Consider the following 14944-nt stretch of genomic DNA (forward strand, 5'->3'; position numbering starts at 1 on the left):
TATATCCTGCGACGTTGCTAAATCCCTCAATTAGTTCCAGTAGTTTTTTGATTGAATCTCTTGGGTTTTCTAGGTATAGGATCATATCATCAGCCAACTTCTGGTTTTATCAATCCTCTCTATGTATTTTTCTTTTCAATTTTAGTTTGTCTCGGATGTTTGTTACTTCCTTTTTTCTAGTAGGTTTAGGCTTAGTTTGCTTTCTCTTTCTAGTTCCTGGTGTTGTCGAGTTGAGCTATTAATCTGAGATCTTTCTTCTTTTTCATGTAGGCATTTATTGCTGTAAGTTTGCCTCTGAGTACAGCCTTTGCTTCATTCCATAAGTTTTGGTATGTTGTGCTTTCATTTTTACTTGACTATAAGAAATTTCTGATTTCTCCCTTGACCCATTGGTAGTTTAATAGTGTGTTGTTGACTTTTCATACGTTTATGTATTTTCTAGGTTTTTCTCTCTTTTTGATTTCTAGCTCTACTCCATTGTGGTCAGAAAAAACAGATTTTAATCTTTTTAAATTTATCAAGACTTGCTTTGTGTCCTAACATGTGATTTGGAGAATGATGCACATATATTGGAGTAGAAAGTATATTATGCTGTTTTGGGGTTGAGTGTTCTATAAATAAGGAACCCTTAGGCAGTGGTTAAACCACTTAACTACTCACAAAATGGTCAGCGGTTCAAACCCACCACCTGCTCCATGGAAGAAAGATGTGGCAGTCTGCTTCAGTAAAAATTTACACCATTAGAAACCCTATGGGACAATTCTACTCTTGTTCTGTAGGGTCACAGTTGTGGTGGTTGTTGTTGTTAGATGCTGTCAGGTCAGCTCCAACTCATAGTGACTCTGTGTACAACAGAACAAAACACTGATGGGTCATGCCCCATCCTTACAGTCCTTGCTACCTGAGCCCATCATTGCAACCACTGTGTCAATCCATCCTGTTGAGGGTCTTCCTCTTCTTTGCTGACCCTCCACTTTACCAAGCATGATATCCTTCTCCAAGGAATGGTCCCTTTCGACAACATGACCAATGTAGGTGAGATGAAGGCTGGCCATTCTTGCTTCCAAAGAGCATTCTGCTGCACTTATTCCAGGACAGATTTGTTCATTCTTCAATCCATGATACTTTCAATATTGTTCTCCAACACCACAACTTAAAAGCATCAACTCTTGTTTGGTCTTCCTTATTCATTGTCCAGCTTTCACATGCGTATGAGGCAATTGAAAATACCACAGCTTGGGTTAGACACACCTTAGTCTTCAAGGAGACTTCTTTTCCCTTCAGCACTTTAAAGTGGTCTTTAGCAGCAGATTTGCCCAGCGCAGTACAATATCTGATGTCTTGACTGCTGCTTCCATTGGTGTTGATTGTGGAACCAAGTAATAAGAAACCTTTGACAACTTCAGTCTGTTTTCCATCTATCATGATGCTTATTGGTCCAGTTGTGGATTTTCATTTTCTTTACGTTGAGGTGTAATCCATACTGCTGACTGTAGTCTTTAATCTTCATCGGTAAGTGCTTCAAGTGATCGTCACTTGCAGCAAGCAAGATTGTGTCATCTGCATATTGCAAATTGTTTGTGAGTCTTCCTCCGATCCTGATGCTGCATTCTTCTTCATATAGTCCAGCCTCTCAGATTATTTGCTCAACATATAGATTGGGTCAGAATTGACTCGACAGTAGTGGGTTTTGGATGGGTTCTATATGTCTGTTAAGTCTCATTGGTTTATAGTGTCATTCCAGTTTGGTATTCCCTTGTTGATCTTCTTTCTAGATGTTCTGTTCAATGTTGAAAGTGGTGTATTGAAGTCTTCAGCTATTATTGTAGTACTGTATATTTCTCCGTTCAGTTCTATCAGTGCTTGATGTACATCTTTAGGAGCCTTGATGTTGGGTGCATGTATATTTATGATTATTAAATCTTCTTGATTAATCCTTTTATCACTTTATAATGTCCATCTTTATCTCTTGTAACAGATTTTGTGTTAAAGTCTACTTTGATATTAAGATTGCCACTTTCAGGATTTTCTCTTTAGAATTTTACTTTTTGAGAGCCTAGCTATGATGTATCTTGGTCTAGGTCTCTGAGTTTATCCTGTTTAGGGTTCTTTGAGCTTCTTGGGTTTGTAGATTCATTTCTTTTGTTAGATTGGGGAGATATTCTGTCATTATTTCTTCAAATATTCTTTCTGTCCCTTTCTTTCTCTCATCTCTTTCTGGAATACCCATGATGCGCATATCAAGTCTCTTGTTGTTGTCCCATAATTCTATTAAACTGTGCTCATTCTTCTTGAGCCTTTGTTCTTATTGCTCTTCACTGTCTATAATTTTAACTGTCTTATCCTCTAATTTGTTGACTCTTTCTTCTGCCTGATTAAGTCTGTTGGTAAGCCCTTCTATTGTGTTTTTCATTTCAATTATTGTCCCTTTCAATTGTGATATTTCTTCTTTTATTTTTTCACGTTTTCCTTATTTCTTTTAGCTCTTTGTCTGGTTTTCCCCTTAGTTCTTTAATTATATTTAGTATTGTTATATTCATCTTTTTTTTCCTTCATTATTTCATCATCCCTAGTTGCACTTTCACCCTGTTTCTCATTTTCATTTGGATGTGCTATTGTTTCTCTGTGGTTAGTCTTTTGATTTTTTTGTTGGGCCATTGGAATTTTCAAAGCTACTGACTTTCTTAGTTATTCCTAGCTTTGGTGTTTTTGCCTACCCTACTTTCTGCAAGGAAACTCTTAAGCAGGCAGAGCCTTTGGCCTTTGCTTACCATTTCTTGTCCTTCTCTGTGATAGCTTCTCATTCCTCTTTGGTTTAATTAGGATTTGAAAGTTCCAGGTCTTGGTTTTCGATTTTAAATCTCTCCCAAGAGCATTAGAGAACACACTGTGGTCAGTCTGTCCGCCAGCAGGCACCACAGCTCAGGCAAGATATCATGTCCTAATCAGTCTGTCCACCAGAGGGCACAGTCCTTCTCTCTTTGGTTATTACTCTCTTTCTTTGTTTCTGCAAACACTTTTTTAGTCAGAACACCCACACCCAGAGAACCTCCTTCAGGCCTGGTCTTGCCCCCTAGTTTTACTGGAGGCTTCCTTCCTTGCTCTGTGGGGGCTGCTTATATCTGAGCTGACATTCAGGGGAAGCCCAGGTCGACGCTCTTCCATTTCAGGAGGAAGAGGGACTGGCACTCCCCAGAAGGACATCTGTGGGATCTTTCTTGTTGGTTTCAGAGCCCCAGTGGGCCTGTGGTGGTTGAGGGAGCAATCTCCACTTTGGTGACCCATCCCCTTAATCTATTGTAAGAAATCTTCTGTAGGAGTTTGTATCAGTCTAGCAGCTGGCAGTTACCATTAGAGGAGGGGTTGTCACATTCTGATAAGCCCCTAGGGAGGTTTGCCTTGTTGCTTTGAAAGAAAACCCTCCGTTTTAAACATTAATTCTAAAAGATACAGTGCTTGATTGATATTTTCTTACTGAAATGTCTTTTGAATTTAGGTTTCTGATGGTAAATTCTGTTGTACTTGTGAGCTTCCAGTAGACTCTGATTTGGGGTATAAGCCAAACGTGTCTGTATAAGTGGTTCAAAGAACTAACCAGATCATTTACACATTTTTAATTGCTCAGTATTGCATTTACTCTGTGTGTGTGTGTGTGTGTGTGTGTGTTTTAAAGTGGCTGTTAGTATTTACAGAAAAGAGAAAATGATTTGGAAGACAGTTCCAATAGATAGACACTATAAATAAAAAAATTGATCAGAACGGCTGGATATTGTGCTGTTCACTGCTTAGCAATCCATGTTATCTCTTATTGTTTTCAAAGTTATATTCATTGCTTGAATCTGAATTATATGTAGGATAATGCATTAATCTTGTAAAAATAAGGAGCCACGCTAATTTTCCTCTTAACCATGTAGTACTGCTTTTCTTCAGAAATATTTGGAAAATATTAAGTTCTTACTTTAAAATAGGATTTTATTTCCTTTTAAAGGAATTTCTTTATAAATCTCCAAGGCTTACTTTAATTTCTAGTATGTCAAAACTCAAATCTGTCAGTTACTAAATCTGTGTATCTTCTGCTATAAGTCAGTTCAGAAAGCAAAAAGAGCCTGAGAGCTAGTCTTGGAACCTAGGGGATGATGATTTATTTCATTGCTATTCACTGTATAATCCTTGCCAGCATCGTCATCTGGTAGCTTGATAATCACGGAATCTCAGGCCCCACCCTAGAGCCTGCATTCTGACAAGTTCTACAAGTGATCTGTATACATATTAAAGTTTGAGCAGCACTGGCCTTTTTGGTAAGAATGAGTATATACATGTATGATCCAGTAATTGGATTATGAATCCTCAATAGTAATGTTGATGGAAACATAAAATTCTGAATATCCTCTTTATTAATTAATGCTTTTCACTAAAAAACTATCACATTTTTTGCAAGGGAAGAATATTAAACTGATAGCACACTTACTATCTGTCTCCCATTTTCCATGTTTCCTACCTAGAGAGTAGTATGATTTCTGTAGAAGTCATAAATAATCTATTTAAAAATCTTCTTACTTTTAAAACCAGATATCTCCGAAATAGAGTCAAACCGATCCTTTTCTCCAGATGAGAGAAGACAGCAGTATTCTGATTACGATTATCATTCCTCCAATGAAAAGCTGAAGGAAAGGCCAAAGTAAGATGATGTGTGTTTTCCGTTGCATGCTTCATTGTCAGTGTGCACGCATACACGTTTGTGAATCTGTTTCACTATGAGACATTAACGAGATGTCTACTTAAGTTCAAGGGAGGACACATCGGGGAGATTGTCCAGGATGGGAGCCACACCCACTCCGTTTAAGTCCACTGGTGATATTGCAGCTGCGATTGTCACAGAGACCAACAAGGAACCCAGACACCAGGAGGAACCTCCAGGTGAGGCTTTATCCTGTCACTGCAACAGCTGTCTTCAGAACTGTGTACTTGCTAATTCTGGAGAGTGGATGGGACAAGGGAGAGAGAAATTACAATCATTCTCACATTTGGAAGAGGCCCTTCCTTTTTCTTTAATATTGAGAAAATACAAAGATTGTAACACTCTTTCTGCCTTTTGTCATATTTGATTAGTTGAGGTCTCTTTGATATACCATCCTTGATCTCAACCCCATTTCTCTAACCCTACTCCCTCCCTACAATTTTAATGATTTTACTTACATACATACACACACATACACACATACTGACCTATGGAAAAATCATAGCATTATATGGTTTTTAAGTTATAAAAATGCTACCTTCTTGTATATATAATTACACACCGTGCATTTTGGAGGTTCATTTTCTTATTTTGAGAAACCAGTGGCACATACTAATGCCTCAAATGAGCCTTGGTGGCACAACAGTTAAGCACTGGACTGCTAATTGAAAGGCTAGTGGTTCAAACCCACCCAGCAGCTCAGTGCGATCTAGAGATCTGCTCCCATAAAGATTAGCATCTAGAAAACCCTGTGGGGCAGTTCTGCACTGTTACATGGAGTTGCTTTGAGCTGAGGACCGACTTGATGGCTCCTAACAGAACTACCTCACAATTGAACTTCACCTTGAAACCTTCTTTTTGTTGCTTGATGCGATGACATGTATGTAGCATAAGGTACAAACTTCAGTTTTTGTGTGAATTTTGTGATCTTTATATTTAAAAACAAACCAACAAAGTCATGTTTGTCCAGTTTATTCACAAGAGATGTTGTATAATCCACAGCTTTGCAACCAAAACCAGCCCCAAGAACTTTTCTTCGTCCTTCTCCCGAAGATGAAGCAATATATGGGTATGTATTTCGGTTTTTCTTTTCCTTCCTTTTTTCCACCACACAGATCTATCTCCTTAGAATAGTGGTTTTTACATATAGGTGATAAGTCTGCTTATAATCAATCATCTTTAACCAATCCCTATTACTAGTGTTTATGAGTAAGAGAAATTATTTGTAGGACAAAAAAAAGTGGAAGTGAGTGAGCTTTGTGATGTTTATTTGGTCTGCTTGTCTACCTGTCTGGCTTCTTTTCCAGAATGTTATTCTCACTATTTGTGTTTGTCAGATAAATGACTTCTAGATAGGTGAGGTGTTGCTAAACTGTAGTGTTTCTGTAGAGGTGTGGTGACATGATGATACCAGAGTATGTATATGTATGTGTGGGGGGCAGGAATGATATAGTGCTGTGTCCTTAATTAGTAAGGACCCTTGGCTCAGTGGTATGCAGAGGCAACTACCTCCAGGCTTAGCATCCAGCTTCTGGGAACCTACGCTGTATCTCCATTGGACAAGAGCTCTGTGGTACCAACAAGATTTGCTTTGAAAGAATCCTCAACTAGGAGTCAAATGATCTCAGTTTTAACCCTGTCTCTGCCCTTTATTGGCTTGATTATCATGAATGAGCTTTTGTAAATGTTTCATATTTCTGTTGTTTCACCAGTAACTCAGGTCTATTAGAGTAAAAGCTGCAAAAGCCAGAACCCATGCAAGGTGGAAACCTCTCTGAGAAGGAAAACTCAATCAAGTGTTTTACATTAAATAGAGAGCAATAGAAAAGTGGGGACTACACCCTGTCCAAGGCAGACGCTTAAAGACTCAGAAAAGCACGGCAGTCCTGTTGAGTTCCAGCTCTCACGGGTTTCACTGTAATATCCTCACAGTCCAAAGGCAGGCAAAACCACAGAGTAAGTGAGAAAGTGAGACAGAGCTTTACAAACTACAAATCACTGTAGACAGAAGAAATGGCATCTCAAAATCATAGAGTAAGTGAGAAAATGAGACAGAGCTTTATAAACTACAAATCACTGTAGACAGAAGAAATGGCATCTCAAAATCATAGAGTAAGTGAGAAAATGAGACAGAGCTTTATAAACTACAAATCACTGTAGACAGAAGAAATGGCATCTCAAAATCATAGAGTAAGTGAGAAAATGAGACAGAGCTTTATAAACTACAAATCACTGTAGACAGAAGAAATGGCATCTCTCCTCTGCTTATTTTGGCTCCCCCCTTTCAAAAGTATCCCCCATCTTTCCTTTCTGAAATGGAACTTGCAGCCCTGATACCAAAATGGTGAGGTTCAAGAAGGGAGACAGCGTGGGTCTCCGGTTGGCTGGTGGCAATGATGTCGGGATATTCGTCGCTGGCATTCAGGAGGGAACCTCGGCAGAACAGGAAGGCCTTCAAGAAGGAGACCAAATCCTGAAGGTAAGGAACGCCGAGTCCTGTTTCTAGAGGTTACGTGGGGAGGAGTGAGGCTTTCTGGGGTTCTTACTTGAGGAGGGAGGGTTTTGCAAGAGGTGGTCCTGCCTGGGAAAACAGAGCAGCTGCAGGTGTGGTGATGCTGAGCAGGGACATCTGTTTCCCTCCAGTGGATCCTGTCTTCTCAGTCCTGGAGCCCAAAGCTCAGCTCTGTGTCTGTGGGAATTAATACTGGTTATTACTCTTGCAGGGAGCTCTGGTAGCATAGTGCCTAAGGCATTTGACTGCTAACCAGAAGGCTGGCGGTTCAAACCCACCAGCCACTCCTTGGAAGGAAGGTTGGGCAATCTACTTCTTAGTGATACTGCCTTGGAAACCCAAGGAGGGTCACTATGAGTTGGGGCCAACTTGACGGCACATAACAACAACAACAACATTACTCTTAGAAGGAGCCCCTGGATTGTGTAAATGGTTAATGTGCTCAGCTGCTAACCTAAAGTTTGGAAGTTCAAGTCCATCCGGGTGTGCCTCCAGAGAAAGTCTTGGTGATTTCCTTCTGAAAAATCAGCCTTTGAAAACCTTGTGGGGCACAGTTCTGCTGGGACACACGGGTCACCATGAGTCAGCATTGACTTGACGGCAGCTGGTTAAGACCCTCACAAAGATTTGTATTAGTTTGATTTAAGAAAAAAAAAAAGGAGAGAGAGACTATAAGGAGAAAGATCTTGCCAATCTGGGGTTTTTCATCTTTTCTCCTTGTTGGTGTGACTCTTAAGGCAGTGTGCTATAATAGAACGAAGGTGGGTGTTGGCATCAGACCCTCTGATTTGAATCTGGTCCCAGGCTCTCATTAGTTACATGACCTTGGTAAACCTCTGAGACTCAAGTTTCTGTCTGTTCAATGGGAACAAAAATACTTGCCTCCCGGGGACTCTGGGAAGATGAAAATAGATAACACTGACAAGGCCCTAGCAGAGTTTTGGCACAGAGTAGGAATGCAAATGTCCTTTCTTTTTCGTCCGTTGGAAAATAACAAATAGCATCACTTACTGTGTTATTGACATCTAAATCCAGGAAAGGTGATTTCTAACTAACCAAATATTGGCACTTTAAAAGTTTCTCTCTGTCTGTAAAACCTACTGGTTTTAAGGAACTAAAAACTGATAACCCTGCTTTGACATTTTGTGATATACATAGAATGTGTTTTACATTGACTTCCAAATAAACTTCAGGAACCCAAGTACCCCATGACTACAAAAGTGTTGTTATTAGATGCTGTCAAATCGGCTCCAACTCACAGCACCCTCCTGTAAGACAGAGCAGAACACTGCCTGGTCCTGTGCCAGCCGCACAGTCCTTGGCAACCTGAGCCCATCATTGCAGCCACCGTGTCAGTGCCTCTTGTTGAGGGCCTTCCCCTTTCTCGCTGACCCTCTCTACTTTACCAAGCATGACATCCTTCTCCAGGGAACGGTCCCTTCTGACAACATGACCAAAGTAGGTGAGACGAAGTCTGGCCATTCTCAATTCCAAGGAGCATTGCGGCTGCACTTCTCCCGGGACAGATTTGTTAGTTCTTTTGGCAGTCCACAGAATGCTAGAAAATTGTCTTCATTGCTACTTTTGCTTTATAAACTTAAAGTTTCTTATATATGATTTTTTTTTATTGTCAGCTTTGGTGTAGAATTCATATGTAATAAATTTACAAGTCTGTTAAGAGCATCTAGGCTAGAGGAGGGGGAGGAAAAAGTTGCAGGGTTGGAAGCAAGCAGCAACTTGTACAATCAGATGGTCTTTTTCCTTCCTGGCTCCTGGCCCCATTGCGGGAGTTCAGATTTCACTTCTGGAGCAGCTGAAGGGCAAACCTTGATCATGAGCTTTGCTAAAGCTTTCCAGTGAAATCCTAGACTTTGCCTGGCTCTGCTCGGTATCCTGGATGACTAAGTGTACCTGAACGAACCTTGTGGACCATGTGATACCAGGAAACACTGCTCATGAAGATGGAGATAAAAATCCTGTCCAAGTGCCAACTCATACTAATGCACTGTTGAGCTAATGCTGAAGAACAAAAAGTGTGTTTCCGAACTAGTAGAGGGCTGTAGACTCCCTCAGTGGTGTGAGTGGCTAACATGCTCAACTGTTAATGGAAAGGTTGGCCATTTGAACTCACCCAGAGGGGCCTCAGAAGACAGGCCTGGTGAGCTGCTTTTGAAAGGTCACAGCTTTGAAAACCCTGTGGAGCAGTTCTACTTGGCACATACGGGGTCACCATGAGTCAGAATGAACTCAGCAACAATTAATAACAACAGTACATGGCTATGAAGTCCCTAGGTGGTGCGGACGGTTCTCGTGCTTGGCTGCTAACTGAAAGGTTAGAGGTTCAAGTCCATGAAGAGGTGTTGTGAAAGAAAGGCCTGGAGATCTACTTTTGAAAAATCAGCCATTGAAAACCGTAAGGAGCACACTTCTACTCTGACACACACGGGGTTGGCATGAGTTGGGATGAACTCCATGCCAACTGTTGTTTTTTTTAATGGAACTGTACAGAGGTTAGGACGTTAGCTAGAAATTTGGAAGCCTTTGTTCGTTAAGGTTCAAGGATAAAATATTTTTGTACTACATGGGAAAAAGGTTTATTGAATTCCCATGAAGAAAAGTAATGAATTCACCAAGAGGCTTGACAATCAGCCCTCTCTGTAAATCATCGTTAAAGACAGGAAGAGTCATTTCAATGAGTGAAAGTAATAGCACTCCACATTCATACTCAGGAATGTGTTTTGGTTGCTCTTCTCACCTGGCTGGAGTCCCTGGGTGATGTAAATGGTCAATGCACTCTACTGCTCATCGAAAAGTTGGTTCAAACCTACCCAGAAGTGCCTTGGAAGAAAGGCCTGGCAATCTATTTCTGAAAAATCTGCCATTGAAAACCCTATTGGGTCCCAATTCTACTTTTAACATACAGGGGCCTCCATGAGTTGGTATAGACTTGATGGTAACTGGTTTCATCACCCTGGCAACAGTGAAGAAAGGATAGTAACTTGCTTGTACAATAATCTCGTGTGGAAGTCAGGCAGTAGATGGTCTTTATTCTTGGACATGATCAAATTTTCCCTTGATTTCGAAAGGAGCCCTCAGTTCTACAAAGGGGTGGAAAAGATTGCTTTTGCCTCCCGAGTTGGAGAACCTGCTACACCGTAAGTCGTAGCTGATACGGAAACCCTTTCCAGGCTCACAGCAGATGTGGATATGTCCTGTAACTACTAAAGAGCCAGTGAAAGAGGATATGTATTGGAAAGGACTACAGTCCTTTCATGGATGAAAGTGCTGCTGTAGTCTGTTCTACCTTCACTGGTTTCAGAGGTCCTGTTCGTTGTCAGAGTGATTATAAGAGGTGATCTGTGTTCAGATACTGGTCACTCTTTTCCACTGTGGGTTTTTTAAGCTGTCTCTTTCTTTTGTAGAGGTGAAAGCCTGGCATGTGGAATGAAAGGCCAACTATGCTGTGCTGTAGCACGATACATGCCTCACTGATCACAGAAGTGCACTTGTTTCCAAGTTTTTTGTGCTTGGCTTGATTATCTCTCTCTGCTTATTATTTATCTAGTATAGTTGTCCTGTCTCTTTCAGAAACTTTTAGGGGGTATGAGGGAGAGGGGAGAACACTTTTAAGTTTATTTAATACCATGTGGCTTTTTAAAAAATGGAGCAACCAGGGATGCTTTCTTTGTTTATTTATTTATTTATATTCCTAATTGTGGTAAAATACATATAACATAAAATACACCGTTGTAATCATTTTTAAGGGTACGATTCAGTGGATTAATCACATTCACAGTGTTGTGCAGCTATCACCATGATCTAGTGCCAGAACATTGACATCACCTGAAAAGAAAGGCACATCCATTATGTGCTTCAGTTTTGACTGTTGTATTTCTGGCTTGATTGAAGGTCAGTCTTTTGTGGCCATGGTGATGGACAGAGGACCCCAGCCTGTGGCCCTGTCTTCCTTAAGTGAACAAAGACACGCACCTCCAGTTGCCAACAAGTCAACTCTGAATCATGGTGACCCTGTGTGCGTCAGAGTAGAGCTGTGCTCTGTAGGGTTGTCAGTGGCTGATGTTTCAGAAGCAGGTCACCAGGCCTTTCTTCTGAGGCGCCTCTGGAGCCTCCTTTGGGTTAGCAGGTGAGCGCATTAATCATTTGCCCCACCAGGGACTCCATGTGGCTGTTGTTAGGTGCTGTCGAGTTTGCTCTGACTCCTAGCGACCCTGTGAGCAACAGAGCCAAACACTGCCTGCTCCTGCACCTTCCTCACAGTATTCACCATGCTTCAGCCCATTGTCACAGCCACTACCAGTCCATCCTCTTGAGGGTTTTCCCCTTTTTTTCTGACCCTTTGTTTTACCAACCATGATAGCCTTCTCCAGTGACCTTCTGACAATATGACCAAAGTATGTATGTGAGACAAAGTCTGGCCATTCTTGCTCCTAAGGAGTGTTCTGGCTGTACTTCTTCCAAGACAGATTTGCTCATTCTTCTGGCAGTCCGTGGTATTTTCAGTATTTTTCATCAACACCACAATTCAAATGCATCAGTTCTTCTTTGGTCTTCCTTATTTCATTGTCCAGCTTTCACATCCGTAGGAGGCAATTGAAAGTACCATGTCGTGGGTCAGGTGCACCTTAGTCTTCAAAGTGACATCTTTGCTCTTTAACACTTTAAAGAGGTCTTTTGCAGCCATGCAGTACGCTATCTAATTTCTTGACTGCTGCGTCCGTGGGCACTTGACTGTAGGTTTAAGTAAAATGAAATCCCTGATGACCTCAGTGTTTTCTCTTTATATTGTAATGTTGTTTATTGGACCAGTTGTAAGGATTTTTATTTTCTTCATTTTGAGTATCCATACTGAAGGCTGTAGTCTTTGATCATCAGTTGTCTTCATTTTCAGCAAGTAAGGTTGTGTCATCTGCATATCACATGTTGTCAGTGAGTTTTCCTCCAATCCTGATGCTGCATTTTTCTTCATGTAGTCCAGCTTCTTGGATTATTTGCTCAGCTTCCAGGTTGAATAAGTATGATGAAAGGATACAACACTGCTATTCATAAGATTTTCAGTGGCTTATTTTTTCAAAAGTGGATGGCCCTGTCCTTCTTCCCAGTCTGTCTTAGTCAGGAAGCTCCACTGAAACCTGTCCACCATGGGTGACCCTGCTGGTATTTGAAAAATAGTGTTGGCATGTTCCTAGCATCACAGCAACATGCAAGTCCTCACAGTATGACACAATGACAGATGAGTGGTGGGAGGGACTCTATACACAAAAACAAACACAGATCTATTGCTGTTGAGTGGATTCTGACTCAGCAACTCCATTTGTGCAGAATAGAACTGGCCTGTAGAGTTTTCTGGGCTGTAATCTTTATGAAAGAAGATCATTGGGTCCTCCATGGCTCTGCTGGGTAGGTTTGAACCACCAACCTTTTGGTCAGTAGTCAAGTGTAAGCCATTTTTGCAGCCCACAGACCTAAGCATATATAATGGCATATAAAAACATGACAGGGTAGAGATAAAGAGGCAGATGAACAGATGGCACAAGAAAGTACCAACAACAAAGTGTAGTGCTTCTGATTGGGAGATGGAGAGGTGGGAATAGCAGCTATTTGAAATGCTGAATATTGTTCCAAAGACAAAATTAACTTGATTGCTTTGATAACTCACTTTATTTTAAAAGCAACATAGAAGTTTTCATCTAGTGCCTATTTTCACTTAATCATAATTTTCTAATTAAGAAATTATAATTAATAATTAAGGGCCAATCAGTTAAAAGTTTTTAAAGTAATAAATCATTACTCTTGTGATGAAAAGGATTCTACAGTCCTTAGTGACAAAATACTTCATAGGAATTTGCATCTTTTCTTTTCTGCAATATATTACTAAAATATTTGGTACTTTAAAATATTATTTACATTTTACTTATTTTTTAAAAAAATTTTATTGTGATTTGGTGAAAGCATTTTACTTATTTTTAAGTATTATGTTTTGAAATAGTTTTAAAGGCATAGAAGATTTCAGCATCTTTTTCTCTGTGCCACAATTTTACTTGCTTTCTAACTCATCTTCTAAATCCCATTTACAGTGTTTCCTATCCAGTCAGTGAGAGTGTGTGTGGACTCCTTGCTAGAAATTGGTGTGTACCAGGCGCCTAATTATATAAGGCTATGTATTAGGCTAATGGTCTGTTCCTTGATAGAATGGCATATCCCTAAGGGAGGTTGGCAATGTGGGGAGACAAGAAGGTGTGGCAGTGCACACAGAGCTTGCAGCCCACAGTGGGCACAGGGTGAAATTGATCAGGACACTAAGGGCTTCTGTATTTCTGTATTTGCTCTGGTTGGACCCTTATGAAAACAGACAAAAAACTCACATGGCACCTTCTTATAAATGTCTCATTTTTTGTTCTGTTTGCCCTTCTTCTCAGGTGAACACTCAGGATTTCAGAGGGCTGGTTCGGGAGGATGCTGTTCTCTACCTGTTAGAAATCCCCAAAGGTGAAATGGTGACCATTTTAGCTCAGAGCCGAGCTGATGGTGAGCAAGTTTGGTCATTTAACTTAGTCTGGAGGTGTGACGAGGTTAGGGAGGAGGATGAGAAAGGGGTCTTGGGACCAGAACAGGCAAATCTGGGTATTGAAAAATCAAAGTGGATTTATTACACTTAATTCTGGTTCGTGGGTGTGGGGAGAAGGTTGGAGAACCATTGAACTTTGAATGTGCACCCCCTGTGGTCATTTCACAAGATGTGCCAACTTGGAATAAAATTCTCTTCTGGACAGTGATGATTCTGAAAGTAGACCTGCCTGGAGTTAGTGAGTTTCTGGAGATGTCTTACCATATGATGGTCAGTCCCCATGTTGTTAGCCTCATGTCTTTTATAAGTTGCTTAACCTTTCCAGGCCTTACTGTTTTTAATCTGTAAAGTAGGAGTTGATAATATCTTCCCTGTCTGCCTCAGAGGGTTGATTGGCAACTCATAAAGTCAATTTTTTGTCCTCCTTTCTCTCTCTTTTTGGCCAATTCAACATTTTTCACTTGTACAATTCAGTGAAGCCAATTTCATCAATTATGTTGTGCAACCTTCACCAACAACTCCTCCTTCCTCCTTGAGCCATGGTTCCCATAAGGCCTATTCACTGTGCTCACTGAATGGAGAAAAGGCAAAGCAGGAGATCAGAGATAAGGAGAAGCCAGACTAATGCAGCCAGTGATGCTTTTGTCTTCCAGTGTACAGAGACATACTGGCTTGTGGCCGAGGGGATTCATTCTTTATAAGAAGTCACTTTGAATGTGAGAAGGAAACTCCACAGAGCCTGGCCTTCACCAGGGGTGAGGTCTTCCGCGTGGTCGATACACTGTACGATGGCAAGCTAGGCCACTGGCTGGCTGTGAGGATCGGAAGCGATTTGGAGAAAGGCTTAATCCCTAACAAGAGCAGGTATATGCAGTCACACACTCTCCCCCCCTACTCCTTAATCTAATCTCTGCCTTCTCTCAAAAACAACAAAATTCCCCAAAAGGAAGCCCACATGATTTCATTGTTTGTCAGCATGTCCTCTCCTATCATCTTCTTCCTGTTTTCTGGGGAATGGCTGGGAACTGTAAAATACCCATCAGCTTCTTAAAGAATCCAGACTTACTAGACCCACTGAGGCTGGAGGAATCACTGAGACTATTGGCCT

General features: G+C 40.9%; 1 protein-coding gene across 1 annotated transcript in view; it reads left to right on the forward strand.

Moving 5' to 3' along the window:
- Positions 1-14944, forward strand: part of TJP2 (tight junction protein 2) — a 105091-nt gene that overhangs the window by 73292 nt on the left and 16855 nt on the right. The window contains exons 8-13 of the mRNA XM_007938371.1: positions 4570-4678; positions 4784-4917; positions 5741-5807; positions 7067-7217; positions 13688-13796; positions 14490-14700. Coding sequence (XP_007936562.1) covers positions 4570-4678; positions 4784-4917; positions 5741-5807; positions 7067-7217; positions 13688-13796; positions 14490-14700 — 781 coding nt within the window. The remainder of the gene's footprint in view (positions 1-4569; positions 4679-4783; positions 4918-5740; positions 5808-7066; positions 7218-13687; positions 13797-14489; positions 14701-14944) is intronic.

Source organism: Orycteropus afer, unplaced genomic scaffold, assembly GCF_000298275.1.
Source record: "Orycteropus afer afer isolate SDZICR_OR568_19922 unplaced genomic scaffold, OryAfe1.0 scaffold00005, whole genome shotgun sequence".
NCBI lineage: Eukaryota > Metazoa > Chordata > Mammalia > Tubulidentata > Orycteropodidae > Orycteropus > Orycteropus afer.